This window comes from Dendrobates tinctorius, unplaced genomic scaffold (assembly GCF_039654945.1).
Source record: "Dendrobates tinctorius isolate UK_male_01 unplaced genomic scaffold, ASM3965494v1 ptg000019l, whole genome shotgun sequence".
Classification (NCBI taxonomy): domain Eukaryota; kingdom Metazoa; phylum Chordata; class Amphibia; order Anura; family Dendrobatidae; genus Dendrobates; species Dendrobates tinctorius.
The window spans coordinates 4292969-4316784 of NW_027361687.1; the positions used below are offsets into that span (position 1 = coordinate 4292969).

Below are 23816 nucleotides of genomic sequence, written 5' to 3' on the forward strand. Positions count from 1 at the left end.
TGCAGATGGGTTGTGTAGTCTACTTTCTAGCACTTATCTGAGGTACTTGCGTTACTGAGTTACACTGAAGTTCCTCTTGCCTGCTCTCTTTCAGAACTCCCTTGTATGGCAGACAGCTGTAGCTTCCTTCTTCTGGCTCACACGTTGCTGTTGTGCCTCCGAGTCTTATGTGGGAACAAAGCATTTACAGCTTCCTATTCCTCCGGTTTCTGCTGCAGGAACATCAGTATCCATACAACCTCGGAGACCAGACTCCGGAACATGCGCTACACTAGAAGTGAGCCTGAACTCTGCTCAATCCTCCAGCTCTTCTCCTCTCGTCCACACACTTTCCTCCTCACACGAACTACTAACTTCCCCTTCCTGGCCCCCAGAGAGCAGCTCCTCCCCAGCTTTGGTTCAGAGCTCCCTCTGCAGGCCTGGAGTGGGAACCGTGCTGTGTGTTGAATTTACCTGACAGAGAGACCCTTTATTGCTTCCAAGCATGACATCACCCTACCTAGGAGGAAGGTAATGCCACTGTGGCGACCATACTCCTGGGGGCGCCACATTCCCCCCTAGTGCAATTAAGTACTCCTGGACTGAAGAAAACATGCAAACATATTAACAAATGAACAATTGTAACTGTTACAAGAGTTCAAAAAAATGAAAAATTACAAAAACCAAAGCTCAAAAATAGTCCCTGTGACGATTAGTCCATGCGTCAATGTCCATGGTCCATTTCCTGAGCAGTTGGTAAACTATGTACAAGGATAGTTTTGGCCACACTTAGTCCTGTGGCCGAATTGTCCATCAAAAACAAACCGAGATTGCTCAAAAGATTCTTACAGTGTCTCTGTAGGCATGTAAGTTTGAAAAGTTGCATATTTACAGTTTACCATTCACATAACTTATTTATATACGAAACCTTAGGGGTGGTATACCTTGGGTACTATGGACAGACCTACGTATCACTGGTGTTGTTGGGTACCTTACTGGATGCCTACTACTGGTGTAGTGTGTGTTGTACTGGCTACACTAATGTTGGTTCTGTGCAGCACAGGGATACTAGATTTCCTAGGACCACTTCTACTCACTGTGGACATGACAGATTCACCACTAGCAGGGCGAGGATTCTCTTGCTCCACTGCTGGTGTGGCATCCGCTGCCTGTACTTGCTGGTTTTCAGGGTGGTCTTGAGTCACTTCTTCTTGCACTACCAGTTGGGGAAAGGTCAAAACTGGCACCACTATGGCTTGATTCGCTCTAGTCCAATTTGCAGGGAATTCTCCAAGTACAGTGCTGACCTTTTCTTCTTCTTCCTCTATAGGCTAAAGGTTGTTTTGCTCTTCCATTCTGTCCTTTAGTTGGTCAGGGCACAGTTTCAGATGATCCCTCGACACTGCTGATGAGGTTTCTCCTCCATTCTTACTGATAAGGCACACTTTGGTGGTGTCAAAGTTTGATGGTAGGATGGTGTAGGGTTCAGCTTCCCATTGGTCATCAATTTATGCATCCTCCTTTTCCTCCTTAGGACTTGTTCTCCTGGTGACAAGGTAAATGCAGGTGCATGTTGATTGCAGTTCTTTTCCTGCTCTTGTCTTGGCTGTGCTACACTCTTTTCCACGCACTCTTGTACCCTTTGGTATTGCTGCTGCCGCTCTGTATCCCAGTCAGCATCTGGTGATGTCACCTCAGGTGTAAGGACTCCCATATCCAAATCAATAGGCAACTTGCCAGGCCTCGCTCTCATTAGGTAGGCTGGAGTGCAGTTGGTGAAATTCACAGGAATGTGATTGTAGAGGTCTACCAGATCCGGTAACTTCTCTGGCCACAGATTCCTCTCTTCCAAAGGCAAGGTCTTCAGTAGATCGATCACCACCTGATTCATCTTTTCACACATGCCATTGGTCTGTGGATGGTACGGTGTTGTCCTCATCTTCTTGCAACCGTACAAGTTACAGAATTCCTGGAACACTTCTGCCTCAAAGGCTGGACCTTGAGCTGTAAGCACTTGCTCGGGATATCTGTGTGGTCGACAAAAGTGCTGTTGGAATGCTCTGACTACTGTCCTGGCTGTTTGATCCTTGACAGGCACGACTACCAGGAATCTCGAGTAGTGGTCAACGATGGTAAGAGCATAAACGTAGTCTGAACGGCTTGGGACCAGCTTCACATGGTCCAAGGCGACCAATTGAAGTGGCTGTTTGGTTATAATTGGCTGCTCTTCTCCTCTCGTCCACACACTTTGCCCTCCTCACACGAACTAACTAACTTCCCTTTCCCGACCCTCAGAGAGCAGCACCTCCCCCAGCTTTGGTTCAGAGCTCTCTCTGCTGGCCTGGAGTGGGAACCGTGCTGTGCGTTGAATTTACCTGACAGAGAGACCCTTTCTTGCGTCCAAGCATGACATCACCCTCCCTAGGAGGAAGGTAATGCCACTGTGGCGACCATACTCCTGGGGGCACAACAGAGACACCGGCACAAACTTGCAGACACCCAAACACACAGACACAGCATGTGACAAGCATGGCGGTGCCAGGACTGATATAGACCTGATGATGCTGTACGGCCAACCAGTCACTGTAATGCCACAGTCAACATGGCTGCAGGATGCTCGGACGAGTACCGAGTAGTGGCGAGCATGCTCGCTCATCACTAGTGGTTGCCATTTTGCTACATCTGCAATTAAGTGAATTTAAAAAAATCCACATTTTGGCAAATGTGGATTTTTGAAAAATTCATATAAAACTTAATTTCCCTCTAGTTCATTGGTTCATCTCTATTATATCCCTCGATTGTAAAGTTTGGACATTTCAATTGATTTTACTGTTATATATACAGTACATCGCTGATACACTGAACTTTCAGTGAATCTACTTTTCATGATGAAAGTTGTTTTAATCTTTTAAGAAACATTTTCATGAGTCATTTACATGTCGAAGCTGAGTTCTACCATAATAATGGCACAGTGGATACTAAACACTTAGCATGCTGGCCATGAATGAAATATCAGTAAAGTTAATACTTTAGAATAAATGGAGCCATTTTTTATTATAGGTAAATGACTGCTCCAATTTAATATACACTCCAAATACAAAAACATGCCATTTAGTAGAAGGTGACAGCGATTAAGAAAGAGATTTCGGCATAATTTCAAGAAGCAAGATCAGCAAAGTTGAAGCAATTGAATGTTTTGGAGAAGACTGTTCCCTGGCAATGGCAGACAGTGGAGACAGTGAAATGACATAATTGCAAAGCTACCATTCACTGATCACTTACTGTAAGACACAAAACATGAGCGCCACTTTGCAGAAGCCTGAATAAATGTTGATGCGATGTTTCCCATCCACAAATCAAATTGAAGTTTCTGAAGTACAGAAGCACTGATCTTGAGTTACATCCTATATTATACTCCAGAGCTGCACTCACTATTCTGTTGGTGCAGTCACTGTGTACATAAATTACATTACTTATCCTGCATTGATCTTGAGTTAGATCCTGTAGATCTTTTTATTATAAAAATGAAAAACATAATAATAATAATAACAGAAACATAAGAATATCAGCCAGAAAATAATCTGCATACTGAACACTGGTCCAGCCGCTCATTCTTTCCTCTCACACTTTATACTTATGTACAGAATAATAACTAATAATAACTTACACCTTCTGGTCCGGTCACCAACCAAACTAATAACAAACAATAAAATAATCAAAGGCCGACATAAATATATACATAAACATTTTTTTTATAAATATATATATATATATATATAAAATAACCAAACTATACAAATATATACAAGCCTAAACTCAACACCTCACACTCAAGCCCACCATTCCCAACCCCTCGCACTGACGTGAGAGCTGGTTCTGTGTCTCATGCCTCAGTCCATGTCCAACGTCCATAGGCCAGATCAGGCAGTGCCAGTGTTTCCCCAAACACCCCAGTTTCCCATAGTCCCACAAGATAAACCCACCTCCCCCCTTTTCCCACCATCCAACCTCACCCCTACACCCAAATCAATATCCTTATATACAATATATAAAGAAACAGTTCGGCGCCTGCAGCCCTACATCACTGTATACCTATCACAAAACAAAAATCTACAGTGTCAGCAGAAGCCCACCACCAGGAAAAAAAAAGACCAGACTAGGGCACACTAAATGAAAAGCCCCTCCAGAGGAGAGCAGTCCTACCTGTGCCCAGTCTCTCATACTCCAGAGAGCGCACCCTCACCAGGTCACTGAGTATGGTCCTAAACACATCGTCCACTGGGAGGATTTTCCGTTGCGTCGATACTAAGCACCGTGCATTCCACTTGTGATACCTAACCACTGCTCTAACTAGAAATAAAGTGCAGTGGTCCCAGCCACCAAGGCCTCTGAATGCTCCATAGGCCCATTCCGCATAGGAGAGACCGGCCAGCCGAGACCAGCCAATGGAGGTGTCCACCCTGTTGAACACCTCTGTGTTGAAGGGACAATGAAGCAGGAAATGGTCCATGCTTTCCAGCATGGTACCACAATGCTCCCGAGGACAGCTCCTGTCTTCAGAGCTCCTACACTTCAGATTGTCCCTCACACACAGTTTCCCATGGAAGCAGCGCCAAGCCAAGTCCCAAAACTTCGAGGGGATCATGATAGAATTCAAAAGATGCAAACCCACCCCAAGATCCCGACTTGGGCAATCTGTGAGCACCAGTGGCCTCTGGAAATGGGTCAACAGAACCCTATTGTCAAGGAGTTTCCTTGGCAAAGTCCGGATCTCCCACTTTCCCAGACCCCACCAGCGAATTACCTTCAGAACCAAGGTAGTGTAACCTGGAAGATGTCCATGCGGTGTGCGAAGATCCTTCACTTGCCCTCCTGTCTCCCATTCCTGGAAGAAAGGCTGAAACCATCCCCTACAGGAGAATACCCAAAGAGGAGCCCTCTCTTTCCAGAGGTTTGCAATATTGATCTTAATGAAGGTATCCACAAGGAATACCACAGGGTTGACCATACCCAACCCTCCTAGTCTCCTCGTACGTAAGTAACCTCCCTCTTGACCAGGTTCAGTCTATTCCCCCATAACAGTTGGAAGAACAAACTGTAGACCCGAGTCCAGAGAGACTCTGGCAAGATGCACACACTGCCCAGATAAATCAGTAAAGGGAGCAGGTAAGTTTTGATCAGGTTTACCCTTTCCCTGAGGGTCAAAGACGAACCCTTCCACTGGTTCACCTTCTGAGTGGCAATCTCTAGCCTGCTGTCCCAATTTTGTTTGGGGTAATCCCCCTGGCCAAATTCGATGCCAAGGACTTTTGCAGAGACTTTGGGTCCTGGAAGGGTGTCCGGGAGATCAAAACCAGGATCTCCTCCTCCCAGCCAGAGACACTCACACTGATCCCGCTTGATCTTGGACCAGGATGCCTCCGAGTAGCGATCTACCTCTGACATCAGCCACCCTGCCTTCTTGTGAGAGGAAACAAAAACAGTGACATCATCGGCATATGCCACCACCCTCAGAGTGGCTTCCGGTGCTGCCTGATCCATCCCAATCTCGGCCAACGGTCCACGCTCCACCCTCCTAAGAAGTGGGTCAATCGCGAACACGTACAGCAGTTGGCTCAAGGGTCAACCCTGGCGAACACCAGATCCAACCTCAAAAGAGCTGCCAATCCAACCGTTCACAAGCGGGAAACTCTCTGCCCCACCATACAAGGTTTTAAGCCAATCAACAAACCCCCATGGCAGGCCATATCTCAGAAGGACAAACCAGAGGTACTTATGATTAACCTGATCAAACGCTTTTGCCTGGTCCAGCGACAACATGTACTCCTTCCAGTGACCAGCCCTACCCTGCTTCACCACCTCCTGGACACTGAGCACAGCACTAAATGTGCTGCGACCTGGAACAGAGCAATGCTGGGCCTCCGAAAGGAGTCGGGGTGCAAATTTCACCAGCCGATTAAACAGCACCTTTGCCAGAACCTTCCTGTCTGCATTGAGACGCGCTATGGGACGCCAATTCTCAATGCATGATGGGTCCTTACCCTTTGACGAGATGATCAGGGCAGACCTCCTCATTGACTTTGGCAGAGTGCCCGAGGAAAGACACTCATTGAATACCTCAGTCAAGGGGGAACCAAAGCGTCCTTAAAGGTCTTATAGAACTCAGATGTTAAGCCATCTGGACCAGGCGATTTTTTGGGGCAAGCCCTTCAATCTCCAATCTGACTTCCTCTTCCCTGATCATCTCTGTCAAAACGTCAAGAGAGGGGTCTACCCCTAATTCAGGAATGGCTTCAGCCTGGAAAGCCGACATCTTATCCCAATCAAGATCCCTCTTCCCCAAGAGGTGCAAGTAGAAGGATTTGACAACTTCCAGGATCCCTGATCTGGATTGCCTCAGGGACCCCGTAGTGTCGACCAGTCCTGTAGCCACTTTACTGTTCACTGACATCTTGCAGTTTCTGTTAGGGTCGGGCGAGCAGTACTTCTTGTAATCCCTGTCAAAAACCAAAGATGCGTGTCTATCGTACTGACACCTCATGAGCAAAGATTTCACTCTGGAGATCTCCTCGCAGCTACCTCCAGTTGAGACAAGATGCTCGAGTTTCCTCCTCAGACTCTGATACAAGCGATACTTGTTCAGACTCCTGAGGCATGAGAGCTGGTGGAAGAATCTCGCCACCTTTTTCTTGAACATCTCCCACCACTCTGACTTACTACTACAAAGATCCAGTAAGGGTAATTGGCTCATAAGAAAATCCTCAAAGGACTGTCTTATGTCCGCTTGTTCCAAGAGAGACGAATTGAGCCTCCAAAAGCCTCTTCCCATCCGGAGGGTCTCTGTAACATTCAAAGAAAACAAAATTAAACAGTGGTCGGAGAACTCAACCTCAACAACAGACACTGCTGAAGAGACAGCTTCCTCCTTTAAATAAAACCTATCTATTCTGGACCTACAGTTACCTCTATGATAGGTGAACCCCTCGTGGAGTGGGGTGTCCCGAATATGGACATCCACCAGGCAAGCCTCACTAGCTATACAATTAAGGGCGACGCTATCATAAGTCAGCTTGTCTATGGAACCTCCTCTATCTTGGGGCCTTGTGACAGTATTGAAGTCCCCTCCAAAGACAACCTGCTGACTTGTAAAAAGGTAGGGCTTGATCCTCATAAAGAGACACTTCTGGTCCCATTTAGATTGGGGACCATAGATGTTAATAAGCCAGAGCTCTTGTCCCTTCATGAGGACATCTAAGATCAGGCACCTCCCCATTTCCAACTCAATAACCCATCGGCATTCCAGTGCGGTAAAAAGGACCGCCACTCCGCTATACGGCTCGGCCACAAGAGACCAATAGGAGGGCCCAAGTCTCCACTCCCTCTTGGCTTTGAACACTTCTGCCATGTTTGGCAGTCTGGTCTCTTGCAAAAAGAAAATGTCAGCTTCAATACGGCTGAGAAAATCAAAGGCCGCAAATCTGGCTGTATTTGACTTTATGCTGACGACATTAATGGACGCCAGAGTCAATGGAGTGAGTACCGCCATCATTGATGATTGAGTTAGATGGCTTTCTTCTTCCCACTTATCCTCTACCTCAGAGGAGGAATCCTTCTCCCTCTTTAACGAAACAGAGGTGTCCATTCCAACGTGTTTTTTCTTTTTGTCGTCCTCGTCTCCAGACTCTGGGCCAGTCCCTCCCTCCAAGGACCTTACATTCCCAGAAGAAGGAGACTCGGAACCCCCTGTAAGCTCCGCCAAAGCCGGAACCTCACCCTCAGCTTTCTCCTCAGAGGAAGAGATGTTCCCAAGGGTTTGGAACCGGTTAGAAAGACCAACAAGAGGGGAGTCAGTTTTTCCTTCCTTTGGCACCTTGGTCAGAGCGAGAGAAGATGTTTTATCTCCCTTCTTTCTCTTCTTTTTGGTGCTGAGCTTACGCTTGTCCTCTAGCCACTGCCTATTATCCTCATCCATACTTTCATAATGGGAGGATACGGAGGCAGTGGCAGTTTCCTCCCTGTGGATCCTCCTGACCTCCTCATCCAACTCATCATCCCTCGGGGCCTCAGCAGCAAGACTGGCATCCATGACAGGGTTCACCTCAGTAGCACGGGGCTCGCCCAGCTCCCTCTCCTGTCTGTGCTTGTCTAGACGCCTCAGCTGGGCAGGAGTCTTTTTATTGCTTTTCCTCCTTGGCCCCTCAGCTCCCGCACCCCTGCTAGTCCCTTCCCCAGCAGAATCAGCCTCACGGCTTTCTCCCACCGGGGTCACGACTGTATTAGCGAAGGAGCGAGAACAAAGGCTGAATGGGTGACCTAATTCACCACACAGGTGGCACCTAATCTCCACACAAGATGCAGCAAGATGGCCAATATCCCCACACAATGCACATTTCTGCACAGTGCAGTTTGCCCTGAAGTGTGTGGGATCGCCGCACTTGTGACAGAGCTTCAGTTGCCCCTGGTAGAAGACCTGGATATGATCCCTACCCAGGAAGGCAGATGATGGAATGTGGGCAACCGTACCACCTTAACGCTTTACCATAAACGTCCAGGCCCCTGACCAGATACCATACTCATCATGGTTTTTCTTTGACATCTCCACCACTTTTCCATATCTGCCAAGTCACGTCATGATGTCATAACAAGAAAGCAACTTGTTACAAGTCATCACGGTCACTTTCTTGACTTGATTTTGGCAAGACACCGCCTGGATGGCAAAGTCTCGCCAGCCGAGCTCATTTTTTGCCAACTCATAATTCAACCAGAAGAGCTCAAGCCCCTCTTGCCGAACAAAGCTGACTTCAAACTCAGGCGTGGAATAGGGATGTATCAAGGCGTAGATGTCAATAGCCTTGAAGCCCATCTTCAGCAGGAGCTCCACAACCTTAGACCTTGGAGGACACGCATCACTGCCCCTCCACCGAAGACGGACCCCATTCCTACGCACACTACCTGGCCCGGAAGGGACCAAACTGTATTTCCCCCATTTTGCTCTCGGAAGGCCCCGAGGCCATGCCTCTCTATCCAGAAGGATAGATCAACCTCTCGACCCTCTACCATTAGTGATCTCTCCCCCTTCTTTAGAGCCTCCAGGAGACGCCGCTGCAACATGTCGTCCCCAGAGCCCGGAGACGAGGAGGACACCCTATTTCCCCCGGAGGTGACAGCGGCCTAACTAATAACGGGTGCTGCCACCACCGGGGGAGCAACCAGACCAGTGACCACATCAACACCCACAGTATCACTATTATCCACCTCCATAACAACCTCACTCTCCACCAAACCAGCAACCACACCACTAGACAAAGAAATTTCCTCATCCACACCTCCCACCGCATTCACTCCTGCTGGACCAGTGACAACAGGCTGTGGCATTTTGACCTCCGCATCATCAGGCACAAGGGGCTCAGTCTCCTCCACAGAACTGGAGGTGACCTCACCCCTGGACTTACCGGTGCCCTCCGCATCGCCAGTTGGTAGTTTTCTTTGCTTCACTAGGCGCCGCTGATCTTTTGCAGCTGTGAGGCACTGCTGATCCTTTACATCAGGATTTTGCTGACCAGCTGCGCCAATGCAGAAAAGAATTTTGGGAGGATCGGAAAGCCCAGCCTGACAGCCCCCTCACACTGCGGCCACTTCTCAACTAAGTGATCAGCGGCAACAGCATTCAGGAGTGCCGAGGCTACCGGAGCTGCACCCAACACTGGACCGCTCCCCCCTCCCACTGAGGAGCACAACACAGTATCGTGGCCTAACCGTATACCCGCTGCCGGACCGCCCTCACTGTCCATCCTCTCGGCTGATGCACCTGCTGCTAAGTCCCCGGCTACTGCAAGCAGAGACAGAGCTCTGCGCCTCACTACCGAGCTCTGTACTCTCCCCGCGCCTTTGCACCATATCCACAGCAGAACCCGGGCTGGGCTGGGCAACGGGGCTTATACAGCGAGCTGACCCTGCAGCTGACTCAGTGGTAGAGGTAGGGGGCATACACATAGCTCACCGCTTTCTGGAGCTTTGGCTTGTTCTTCTTTACCTTTTTCTTCTGGCCCCCAGGTGCCTCCTCTGGTAAATCATCACCAAGATGGAAGTTCTGAAGGCACACTGGGGACTCCAGGAGCTTGATCTCCGCCATTAGTGCCCCTCCCTGGCCGCTGTTGTCACTGTCCTCTCCAGAGCCAGCAGAACAGCGACCAGATGCCAATGTCGCCTGTCCAGCAGGGAGCTTGCGGCATGTGGCCTGCGGGTGACTTTGCAGGCTGCCAGGTGGGACTTTCTGCTGGTCATCATCATCATCACCCACCTAGCTCTCAGGCTGCTGCCCCATCTGCCTTTGCTCTCTGTTATCAGCCATTTCTCTAAATCTGTCCTCATTCATTAGTTTTTCTTTAAATGGTCCACTTTTTTCTCTTAGGAATGCTTTCCTCACCTCCTGCTCATTAATTTCAAGCTTCAGTTGCTTTACCTCGGCTTGGAGTTGGGTCTTCCTGGGTCTGGAGGAACCAGCAGCTTTGGCGCTTGTGCAGCGCAGCTCCTCCCGAAGCCTCCTGATGGTCTTACTTGCCTCTTCATAATCACGGAGGTGGTTCATGACCCGGGAGGCATAGGTGGACACAGACTCCTTTGGTTTCTGCAGCCCCCAACTTTCCTCAGCGAGGTCGGTCTTACCTCTGTGAGCACTCGGCTTTCCTCCAGAAGGACCGCCATCTTGCACGCTGTTAGCAGGCTTCTCCTCCATGTTGGAAGCCTTATAGCTTCTCTGGGTCTCTGTAGACCTGGGGGGAGTAGGAGCCGCATTGCTGCAACTCCTGGTGGAGCGTCTCACCCCGAGTCCGCTGATGTGCAGGCCGGTTGCTGGTTTCTTCTGCTCCCTGCCGGCCTGGTCTGGGAAACAGAAGCCTGGGACTTGGCTCCTTCACTCATCCCAGGAAACCCACTCCCTCCCTGGGTAGGAGAGAGAGCAGGTCCCCAGGTGGAGTGGTGTTGATTCTCTGGAGCTCAGGAACACACAGCAGGATCATTGTCGACCGCACCAACAATTAGCACAATGAGCAGCAGCGGAACAGAGCTGCACTCACTATTCTGCTGGTGCAGCCACTGTGTACATACATTACATTGCTGATCATGTACTGATCCTGAGTTTCCTCCTGTGTTATACCCCAGAGCTGCACTCACTATTCTGCTGGTGCAGTCACAGTATACATACATTACATTAGTGATCCTGAGTTTCCTCCTGTGTTATACCCCAGAGCTGCACTCACTATTCTGCTGGTGCAGTCACAGTATACATACATTACATTAGTGATCCTAAGTTACCTCCTGTGTTATACTCCTGAGCTGGACTCACTATTCTGCTGGTGCAGTCACTGTGTACATACAGACTGTGTTGACCTAAAAGGAGGGGAAGGTAACCCCTTAACGCATTTCCTCAGCCCCTCTTAACCACTATTAATTAGACACTGAAAACAAATGATGGGTGAAAGTCGGTCACAGCTTTATTAAACTTCTTTTATAAAATTTAACAACCTTTTGTAAACAGGCACTTAGCTTTCTTAAAACGCGCTAGCCGCTCAATGCCCCGCTCCATAGACGCAGGCAAGTCAGCCGGCAAGCCGTAGCTTCGTGCAATAACTTCTCCAACGCCGTGACTTGTAATAACTACGAATAAAAGAACGAAATAACATAACATCAGCAAATTTGTAACAAAAAGGGGAGGGAGGGTGGGAAAAGCACTTCCAGGACCGCAGTGAACGGAGGAAGAGGAAGGGCTGCTAAAATCCCAGGATTTTATATACATAGGAAGGGGCTGTGCTAATCCCTTCTTTATCCCAATTGGCTCCCCATACTTAAATCCCACCTCATTAAATCATGGAAGGGCAGCTGTCATGCCCGAACCAATCAGGGGTAAGGGGAGGGTAGGAAAGGCACACCCAGTCAGTGGCACTTTCCTTAATCAGATCAGTGCCCACCATTACTGATCCTGAGTTATATCTTGTATTATACCCTAGAGCTGCACTCACTATTCTGCTGGTGCAGTCACTGTGTACATACATTACATTACTTATCCTGAGTTGGTTAGCATTGCAGCCTTGCAGCGCTGGAGTCCTGGGTTGGAATCCCACCAAGGACAACATCTGCAAGGAGTTTGTATGTTCTCCCTGTGACTGCGTGGGTTTCCTCTGGGTTTCCTCCGGTTTCTTCCCACATTGCAAAGACATACTGATAGGGAATCTAGATTGTGAGCCCCATCGGGGACAGTGATGATAATTTGTGCAAACTGTAAAGCACTGCAGAATATGTTAGCGCTATATAAAAATAAAGATTATTATTTATTATTATTACATTACTGATCCTGTACTGATCCTGAGTTATATCCTGTATTAGGGTGAGTGCACACAGTGGGGATTCACCTGCAGATTTGCAGGTAAAGTGACCTGCGGATTTGACAGCGGTTTTTCCCTGCAGTTTGACACCTGGACAATGGAAGAGGTATCAAACCGCTGCAGAATCCGCACAAAGAATTGACATGTTGCGGATTTAAAACCGCAGCAAATCCGCGCAGAAAAATCCGCACTGTGGGCACTGAGGTTTTGAAATCCCATTGGCTAACATGGTACTGTACATTGCTTGCGGATCCGAAGGGCCAAATCCGCTGTGGATCCGCAGCAGAATCCACAGCGTGTGCACATACCCTTATACTCCAGATCTGCACTCACTATTCTGCTGGTGCAATCACTGTGTACACACATTACATTACAGATCCTGTACTGATCCTGAGTTACATCCTGTATTATACCCCAGAGCTGCACTCATTATTCTGCTGGTGCAGTCACTGTGTACATACATTACATTACTAATCCTGTACTGATTCTGAGTTACATCCTCTATTATACCCCAGAGCTGCACTCATTATTCTGCTGGTGCAGTCACTGAGTACATACATTACATTACTGATCCTGTACTGATCTTGAGTTACATCCTGCATTATACCCCAGAGCTGCACTCACTATTCTGCTGGTGCAGTCGCTGTGTACACACATTACCTTACTGATCCTGAGTTACATCCTGTATTATACCCCAGAGCTGCACTCATTATTCTGCTGGTGCAGTCACTGCGTACATACATTACATTACTGATCCTGTACTGATCTTGAGTTACATCCTGTATTATACCCCAGAGCTGCACTCACTATTCTGCTGGTGCAGTCGCTGTGTACATGCATTACTGATCATGTACTGATCCTGAGTTACATCCTGCATTGTACTCCAGAGCTGCACTCACTATTCTGCTGGAGCAATCACTGTGTACATACATTACATTACTGATCCTGTACTTATCCTGAGTTACATCCTGTATTATACTCCAGAGCAGCACTCACTATTCTGCTCGTGCAGTCACTGTGTACACACATTACATTACTGATCCTGTACTGATCTTGAGTTACATCCTGCATTATACCCCAGAGCTGCACTCACTATTCTGCTGGCGCAGTCGCTGTGTACGTGCATTACTGATCCTGTACTGATCCTGAGTAACATCCTGCATTGTACTCCAGAGCTGCACTCACTATTCTGCTGGAGCAATCATTGTGTACATACATTACATTACTGATCCTGTACTTATCCTGAGTTACATCCTGTATTATACTCCAGAGCAGCACTCACTATTCTGCTCGTGCAGTCACTGTCTACACACATTACATTACTGATCCTGAGTTACATCCTGTATTATACCCCAGAGCTGCACTCATTATTCTGCTGGTGCAGTCACTGCGTACATACATTACATTACTGATCCTGTACTGATCTTGAGTTACATCCTGTATTATACCCCAGAGCTGCACTCACTATTCTGCTGGTGCAGTCGCTGTGTACATGCATTACTGATCCTGTACTGATCCTGAGTTACATCCTGCATTATACTCCAGAGCTGCACTCACTATTCTGCAGGAGCAATCACTGTGTACATACATTACATTACTGATCCTGTACTTATCCTGAGTTACATCCTGTATTATACTCCAGAGCAGCACTCACTATTCTGCTCGTGCAGTCACTGTGTACATACATTACATTACTGATCCTGTACTGATCATGAGTTACATCCTGTGTTACACCCCAGAGCTGCACTCACTATTCTGCTGGTGCAGTCGCTGTGTACATACATTACTGATCCTGTACTGATCCTGAGTAACATCCTGTATTATACTCCAGAGCTGCACTCACTATTCTGCTGAGCGAAGAATAATAAGCTACATTAAATACCAGAAAAATCCTCGACAACATTAAAATTTGAATGTTGCCTCTAAGGCCAGGTTCACATAGCGTTAATGCAGTCCGTTCAATGCATAGTAACGCTACTCACATAATGCGATCGCGTTATGTGAGCCCGCTAGCACAGATGCTTCATCTGCGCTAGCGGTGACGGACCCTTGGATGCTGCAGCCTGCTTCCGAGGGTGAATGACTTCACACCACTAGAGCATGCTGATTTATGGCATGTGCTAGCGATGCACTCCTAATGGGAGTGAATGGCAGCATTAACGGATTGCGTTACATCGCGGGTGTAACACAATCCGTTAAACGGACTGCCATAACGCAGTGTTACCCCAGCCTAACAGACAGGTGCAGCCTGTAGGACAAGCATCTGCTCCAAGGTACAAGGAGGAAAATGAGGAGAACTGCCAAAGCCCTACGAGATAAACTACAGGAGGTTGCTCCTGTGCATAAGTCTCACCAAATTGTGAGAAACAGACTCCTTGAGTGGAGTACATGGGCGGACATACCGCCAGTTCAACCGGTGCATTGCACCGGGGCCCAGACGCTCCAGGGGGCCCCTGCAGGGCAGCTAATGAGGAGGGAAATCTGGCCATTTTCTCTGGGCCCGAGGCTCCGGGGGCCCCTGGCCAGATTACCCTCATGTGCAGCAGTCTTGCAGCGAGGGGCAGGGAGCGATACAAGCAGCACCGCTGCCTGCAAAAGAAAATTGCAGGAGCGGAGCTGCAAGTATCCATCCAGATTCCTGCTTTCTGCGTCATTCAGCGGCATGCTCCTCTGTGTCAGAGACGGCAGGTCTCTGACACAGAGGAGCATGCCGCTGAATGACGTCATCATTCAGCGGCCGCTGCTGTAGCAGAGTGAGGAAGCGCGGCTGCGGGTGATGCTGCAGACAGGTGAGAGTGGAGAGAGGTGGAGTGGTGTCTGTGTGAGTGTGTGTGTGAGAGTGTGTGTAAGTCAGTATGTGTGTGTGTGTGTTAGTGAGTGTGTGTGTCAGTCAGTGTGTGTGTGTCAGTCAGTGTGTGTATGTGTGTGTGTGTGTAGGTGGAGCTGCCTGGCCCTGGAGGAGGTCAACCATCAATTATGGGGGCATGAGGAGTGATGGGGAAAGAAGGCCATGATGTCTGGGCCCTGGGGTGATGGGAGAAGGCCATGATGGGGTGATGGGAGAAGGCCATGATGGGGTGATGGAGAGAAGACATTAATGGGATCATGGGAGTGATGGTGAGAAGGCAATGATGGGAGTGATGGAGAAGGCCATGATGGGTGATGGGGAGAGGGGAGTGATGGGGAGAGGGCTAATAATGGGGTGATGGAGAAGGCAATGATGGGAGTGATTTGGAGAATGCAATGATGGGAGTGAAGAGGAGAAGGCAATGATGGGGTTATGGGAGAAGGCCATGATGGGGTGATGGGGAGGAGGCAATGATGGGGTTATGGGAGAAGGCCATGATGGGGTGATAGGGAGGAGGCCATGATGGGGTGATGGAGATGGAGAGAGATGGAGATGGAGAGGAGGCCGTTATGGGGAGAAGGCCATGATGGGGTGATGGGGAGAAGGCCATGATGGGGAGGAGGCCATGATGGGGTGATGGGGAGGAGGCCATGATGGGGTGATGGGGAGAAGGTCATGATGGGGTGATGGGGAGGAGGCCATGATGGGGTGATGGGGTGAAGGCCATGATGGGGTGATGGGGAGGAGGCCATGATGGGGTGATGGCTAGGAGGCCATGATGGGGTGATGGGGAGAAGACCATGATGGGGAGAAGGCCGTGATGGGGTGATGGGCAGAAGGCCATGTTGGTGTGATAGGAGAAGGCCATGATGGGGAGAAGGCAATGATGGGGGTGATGGAGAGGGCAATGATGGGGTGGTGGGGAAAAAAGAAATGATGATGGGGTGGGGGAGAATGCAATGATGGTGGTGGTGGAAAGGGCAGTAATGGGGGTGGTGGAGGAGGAGGAAATGATGGAGGTGGTGGAATGGGCAATGATGGGGTGGTGGGGGAAAAAGCAAAGATAGTGGTGGGGGAGAAGAAAATGATGGAGGTGGAGAAGAGGGCAATGATGGGGTGGGGGAGAGGACAATAATGGGATGCGAGGGGAGGAGGACAATGAGGGGTGTGGGGTTTGGGATGGGAGGAGGGGGACTTATAATGGCCTTAGGAATAGGGGGAGGTGGAGGAAGACATTATTATCGCTTATTATGTCTAACACAATCCCTTAGTATATAGTGTATGTACTTATTAAGTATAACAAAGTCCCTTAGTATATAGTGTACTCACTAATTCTGTATAACATCATCTTTAGTTACGTAGTTTCCTCTTTTATTATGTACTAGCTGAAGAGCCCGGCGCTGCCCGGGCATAGTAACTAACTGTGGTTAGCTATAACAAATTATAATTATCCTCCATCCCATAGTCCCATGCCCATATACCCATCATACATATCCACCATCCCATAGGCCCGTGCCAATATACCCATCATACATATCCTCCATACCATAGTCTAGTGCCCATATACCCATCATACATATCCTCCATCCCATAGTAGAGTGCCCATATACCCATCACACATCCTCCATCCCATAGTCCCGTGCCCATATACCAATCATACATATCCGCCATCCCATAGTCCCGTGCCCATATACCCGTCATTCATATCCTACATCCCATAGTCCAGTGCCCATACACCCATCACACATCCTCCATTCCATAGTCAACCATTATGACATCATAATGAGCGGCGGGACTTGCAACCTATGACGAATCAGGGTCGCCATGGCAACCATTATGACATCATGAGGGGCGGGGCTTGATACGCAGACGCTTTTTCCCCATTATGTAGATAGGGGCATTATGACATCATAATGAGGGGCGGGGCTTGATGCGCACACACTTTTTCCCCATTATGTAGATAGGGGCAAAATTGTTTGGTGAATTGGAACACGCAGGGTTAAAATTTTGCCTCACAACATAGCCTATGACGCTCTCGGGGTCCAGACGTGTGACTGTGCCAAATTTTGTGGCTGTAGCTGCGACGGTGCGGATGCCAATCCCGGACATACACACACATACATACATACACACATACACACATTGAGCTTTATATATTAGATAACATTGTCCCGTATTACATACCATCCTCTCTAGTTATATATTGTGCCGTCCCTTATTATATAGCTTCATCTGCTGTTATGTATAGTGCTGTCTCTTACATAGTGTATTCTTGTTAAATTTGTTATACACAGCACCATCTTTTATTACATAGTCACCTCTCTTTTTAGATATAAAATGACTGCTGATCGAGGAGCCGGTGACCAGACTACCAGTCCATCAGCTCCTCCATTAGAAAGGACACTTTCTCATGCTCCATCAGCCATCACTGCATTATACAGGTAACAAGACAGGACGGTATGTAATAAAAAACAGGCCTCTATATAATCCAATATGTAAGGGACGGTACTGTACATGACAAGAGAGGGCACTGTATAATAGGTGACGGCAATATGCATAATAAAGGAGACTATATAATATATACATATACTGTATGTGTGTGTGGTTATATACACTCACTGGCCACTTTATTAGGTACACCTGTCCAACTGTGTGTTAAGACTTAATTTCTAATCAGCCAATCACATGGCGGCAACTCAGTGTATTTAGGCATGTAGACATGGTCAAGACAATCTCCTGCAGTTCAAACCGAGCATCAGTATGGGGAAGAAAGGTGATTTGAGTGCCTTTGAACGTGGCATGATTGTTGGTGCCAGAAGGGCTGGTCTGAGTATTTCAGAAACTGCTGATCTACTGGGATTTTCACGCACAACCATCTCTAGGGTTTACAGAGAATGGTCCGAAAAAGAAAAAAAATCCAGTGAGCGGCAGTTCTGTGGCCGGAAATGCCTTGTTGATGCCAGAGGTCAGAGGAGAATGGGCATACTGGTTCGAGCTGATAGAAAGGCAACAGTGACTCAAATTGCCACCCGTTACAACCAAGGTAGGCAGAAGAGCATCTCTGAACGCACAGTGCGTCGAACTTTGAGGCAGATGGGCTACAGCAGCAGAAGACCACACTGGGTACCACTCCTCTCAGCTAAGAACAGGCATCTGATGGCTACTTTCAGCAGGATAATGCGCCATGTCATAAAGCTCGAATCATCTCAGATTGGTTTCTTGAACATGACAATGAGTTCACTGTACTCAAATGGCCTCCTCAGTCACCAGATCTCAATCCAATAGAGCATCTTTGGGATGTGGTGGAACGGGAGATTCGCATCAGGGATGTGCAGCCGACAAATCTGCGCCAACTGTGTGATGCCATCATGTCAATATGGTCCAAAATCTCTGAGGAATGCTTCCAGCACCTTGTTGAATCTCTGCCACGAAGAATTGAGGCAGTTCTGAAGGCAAAAGGGGGTCCAACCCGTTACTAGCATGGTGTACCTAATAAAGTGGCCAGTGAGTGTATATATATAAATATATATTTATACACACACACATGTAGCTTTGACACCATGAAAGGAGGGGGGGCCCAGACACAGTTCTTACACAGGGCCCCAAGCTGTCAGTGTCCGCCCCTGGTGCAGTATATCTTATAGAGTGGCCTGTGCTCGCCAGCAGCATTCTGCAGCTTGATTGACATTTGTCAGAGAACACCAGATTTTCCAGTTCTCTGTACTCTCTCTTCTGTTGGTGGAATCTCGAAGAACATGAATTACACTACTCAACTTGTACTGATCCTGATTTACGGTCTGTATTATACTCCAGAGCTGAACTCAATATTCTGCAGTCTAAAGAGATACAATCTCCTCTCATTTATTCAGAATTAGGCTCTGAGTACCATTTCCCTGTTAAAAAAAAGAATTAAAATAAAAAATCATGATATTCTCACCTTCCGGCCTTCCCCGCAGCGTCACCAGGCCTCAGTGATGCTCCGGCAATTCCCGTTCCCAGGGATGCCTTGCGACAATGACCTTTGATGACGTCACGGTCTCGTGATAACGTAGCGGTCTCGCGAGACCGCGATGTCATCAAAAGTCATTGTCACAAGGCATCCCTGGGAACGGGACCTGCCGGGAGCATGCGAGGATCGGGAACACTGCGCGGGACGCCGGAAGGTGAGAAGATCACGATTTTTTATTTTTTTTATTATTTTAAACTTTATATCTTTTTACTACTGATGCCGCATAGGCAGCGTCAATAGTAAAAAGTTGGTCACACTCGTCAAACTATGTTTGACGAGTGTGACCAACCTGTCAATCAGTTCTACAAGCGATGCTCCAGATCGCTTGGAAAACGCTAGCATTCTGCAAGCTAATTATGCTTGCAAATCGCTAGTTTTTCTGCGGGAAATAGGCGGGAATTTAAAATGCGCATATTTCTCGCATATTTCCCGTGGAATGGAATTCCGAAATTCCTGTGGAAATTTCCGTGGGAATTCCACACGTGTGCACATAGACTTAGGGCTCGCTCTTACGAGCATAAATATCGTCCGAGTTCTATGCAAGGTTTAATCGGATTCCTCTAGGACCAATGTTATTCGGCATGAGAAAAAAGTGGCAGCAAGCTGTGAGTGACTTCGCCAATCGGATGTCACTCACCTATTCAAGTCTATAGAAAATATCGGACTGCACTTGGATGACATTGAAATGCAATCCGATTTCCACGGACTCAGACGTCAGAGAGGATGAAAAAATAAATATTCTGTCTTCTCTCCACTTGTTCTGTGTTTTACTCATGAGAGATAGTTGGATCACACTCAGATGACACTCAGATCAAACTGATCAGAGTTTGATCTGAGTATGATTTTCATTGCATTAGGCTGAGGCTACACTGCTACATTGGCCGTCACGGTATTACAAGAAGTGCTTCCACGCCGGACTTTGCAATTCGCTTGTATTGTGCAACGATGCAACTGGTGGATTTTAGTCATGCAAGAGGTATCGTAGCCAAAGTTGCCATGTAGTCCAAGCCTTAAAGCTATGAGACAATGAGGCCAAGAAAAATTCCTCTGGGCAGATGGCAATATTGTTACATGCTTTACATGCAGGCTCGGACTGGCCCACAGTAGAGCAGGAAAATCCTCTGGTAGGCCGCCCCTGTGAAGGGCTGTCACATTGTAGAAGGATCAACTTTATTCTCATTTGCACAAGGAAAGACTAGAAGCAATGGGATGAAACTGAATGGGAGGAGACACAGATTAGATATTAGAAAAAACTTTTTGACAGTTAGAGTGATCAATGAGTGGAACAGGCTGCCACGAGAAGTGGTGAGTTCTCCTTCAATGGAAGTCTTCAAACAGAGGCAGGACATACATCTGTCTGGGAAGATTTAGGGAATCCTGCTTTGAGCAGGGGGTTGGACCAGATGGCCCAGGAGGTCCCTTTCAACTCTACGATTCTATGATTCTATGAGTGCTAAGGAGCAGTGCTATTATACTGGATTTTGAATTTTCAGAAAAAGTTACAAGCTACACATTCTTTAAAGAAAATTGTCAAGTTAATATTACATAGAAGCAAAAGTAAATTTGTGTATTAGGGTCAGATTATTTGTGCATGCAACTGATCAGCTTGCCCCAAGAATCAATGTTGCTGGTGGGCCTTTTGCCAACCCAGTTGGACACTGTTCACATTCCATTAAACTTATTACTAAGAATGACTCAGATGCATATAAAAAAAGAGAAAAGCTTTTAATTAATGCATCATTATCTTCTATCAAAATAAACAGTAGAGAGGCCGGTTCTTGTCGTTACCAGACTTGAAAATATTTACATAATGAACACAAGTCATCTTGATAGATAGGTATAAATATTTATGCCTGAATAATTGCTGATTACATGTATGGGTGCTACAGAAAGCCAGAAAACAAGGTAATTCATTCTGATTAGTGTCAATTACGCTGCCAGCGAGTGTATCCTTATTACATCTTATAGATACAAAAAAGAAACGTGTACATGTAAATTACTGGTGAAAATGTCTGATGTCATATGAAGAAAATTTAAATCAATAGGGGAGGGGGTAGTAGATGGAACCACCACCAATTGTAAACCAATTAAGCTACAGTTTTCTTGCTAGTGGAAGGAGATGTGTGATGCAACCTATAAACTGAGAACTGACCTGCCTAGTCATATAATAACTGGGGGACCCAGATAAAAGACACTTAAAAATCTTGTTTTTAACATATGCAAATTCTGTATGTGACAGTTCAACTTCTGCCGCTCTTGTAGATGTAGTCCTGGTAAGGACTGTGTGAGTTCAAGGAACCTCTCATTCACAATAGTTGTGTAGTCTAAACAGGCTGCCGATCAACCGTAGAATGAAGGTTCTGGAAAATGATCATCCTTCTCGGCAGCATATCATTCTGTATAAATAGGACCTGTGCTGTCGAGAACAATGGCAGCCTATGTGCACTGAACAATGTAATCCAGATTGTTTGGTGAGGATCTGAAGCTTGGTTTGACTTTGTGAACAGTCTAATAAATAATCACCAATGGCAGTCATTTAAACACTGTGCATCGTGCATTGTAATTGATTCTTGGCTATACACATTAGATGGCTGTCAGACAAACCATACTCCAGCCGATCGCTTGGCCGACAGCCATCTCAGCCGACTCTCCCATGCACAGAAACACTCGTTTGGTTGAGCGCTCCTGTGTTCTCTGTGAGAATGCTGCTGACTGACACATCGGTTGGCAGCTTATTTCTAGGAGAACAATGTGATAGGAGGTCCGAGATCAGACATGCACGATCATCCTCTCTCCCGACCATCAGTTGAATGGCACCACCATGCACATTAGACCACTGACAGAATCTGTCAATATAGGCGAGTTCAGTCCACATTTGCATAATGTGGATGGAGGCTTTAAGGGACTGGAGGGTGTCACATCGCAGCACTGCTAAACTCCCAAACCAACAAGTCCCAATCTTCTTTGTAGAGATATGTGAAAGCCAACTGTACAATAAAATAAATGGAAGAAACTAAATAGTTTTCCTGATGTTTTTTGTTATGACTGCTAGAGGACATTCACACGGGTAATGTGCAAACCAGGGACACAAATACATGAACCAGACATAACCCTGTCCAAATTAGAAAAAGCTGATCCCTAATCCTGGTCTGTTGCTGCCTGACAGCAAAGGTTGGCACTCTAAGATAACACCATGGCGCCCCCATTCGATGGCGGCTTACCCTGAATGTTCTCAGCATCTCCTAGTATCGGTAAAGTAGCAAATCCTTATGGAATAAAAGAATCACACACAAAACAAATGCAACCAACTTAAATTACAGGAAAGTGAAAGTGAATGAATCCAACAAAGACTATCACCACCAGGAAACACCAACAAGGGAAGGTATATAAAGCTGCACCCGAAAGGTGATAGGACAAACAAACAGAATAACTGAAAAACGCCTGTTACTTAAAACTGACAGAAACAAAAATAACAAAACTAACACCCCTAAAAAGGTGCAACTGTTTTGGTTCAGCAGAAAGAGACGCTGGCCACAGGATCAATGGATTACATCCAGAAGCATGATAGCTTTATAAGATATTTCTGTCTGCATTGAAAGTGAAATATAAGTCACTCCCTGGTTCTCACAAATGGTGGAACACTCGGACATCAGAAATTTATTGACCTAATTTAAATTACTTAATGTCAGAGCCGTTATGAAGAAAAATAACTAAAAAATATGTTTTATACAATGATAAAACTTACTGTACGAGCAGCCGTACACCTCGACCCTCATTCCAATTCTCCCACTTGGGTTCCACTCCAGTGGAATGAATCGTAGAAATCTGGCTTTAATGGAATGTTGGAACTTGTGATTGACCACACCATCAGCGTTTGTGTTTCCTGGAAACTCCTGTTGATGAAATGTAACAAGTAAAAAAATAACATAATAAGGAGGATTTTATAAGAAATATTCAGCAGAAGCACAAAGCAGATTTAGATTCTACTTATTTACTTGTCATTGGTTTTATTTGAAAAACAGATAAGATAAGGATTGTTGAAAAGAAAACCCACAATATTCCAATTTCAATATACTTCAGTCTCTTAATTTACAATGACCTTTAGAAACTCCTTCCTGATGTTTTCAGAACCTATTCAGGCAAGAAAGCGTATTTATCGAGAGACTCCTGTCACACATGATAGTCATTTCAATAACCTAAACTTTCCTGGGTTAAGTGGTGAGGAAAGTGTACAAGATTGATTGGACAAAACACCCCTTTGAATTCTAAATGTCATTCCCATCATGCCTCAGAAGAAAACGAGGATTACAGATTCTATTAATCCCGCGGCAAGAATATAACTACTGTAATAAGAAAAGCTTATATGCACCAGAAAATAATTAATATCTTGATAACCTTATATTTTATAATTTTTCGACCCAACATAGGGGCCTAACTCTAATAGAGGAGTACAATAATGTAACTGTCATAAATGTTATTGTGCAGGAGCCAGGGCCTCAAGCTAGGGTCTACAACCGGTTGGCTACAGTGAGGCAGTTCAGCCCCGGGAGCGATTCCTTGTAATGATTCCCATTAGGTATTATGTGGTGGAAAAGCTTGG

General features: G+C 46.8%; 1 protein-coding gene across 1 annotated transcript in view; it reads right to left on the reverse strand.

Moving 5' to 3' along the window:
- The window catches only part of LOC141082763 (contactin-associated protein-like 5), a 581387-nt gene that overhangs the window by 291913 nt on the left and 265658 nt on the right, over positions 1 to 23816 (reverse strand). Inside the window, exon 4 of the mRNA XM_073566679.1 lies at positions 22962 to 23109. Coding sequence (XP_073422780.1) covers positions 22962 to 23109 — 148 coding nt within the window. The remainder of the gene's footprint in view (positions 1 to 22961; positions 23110 to 23816) is intronic.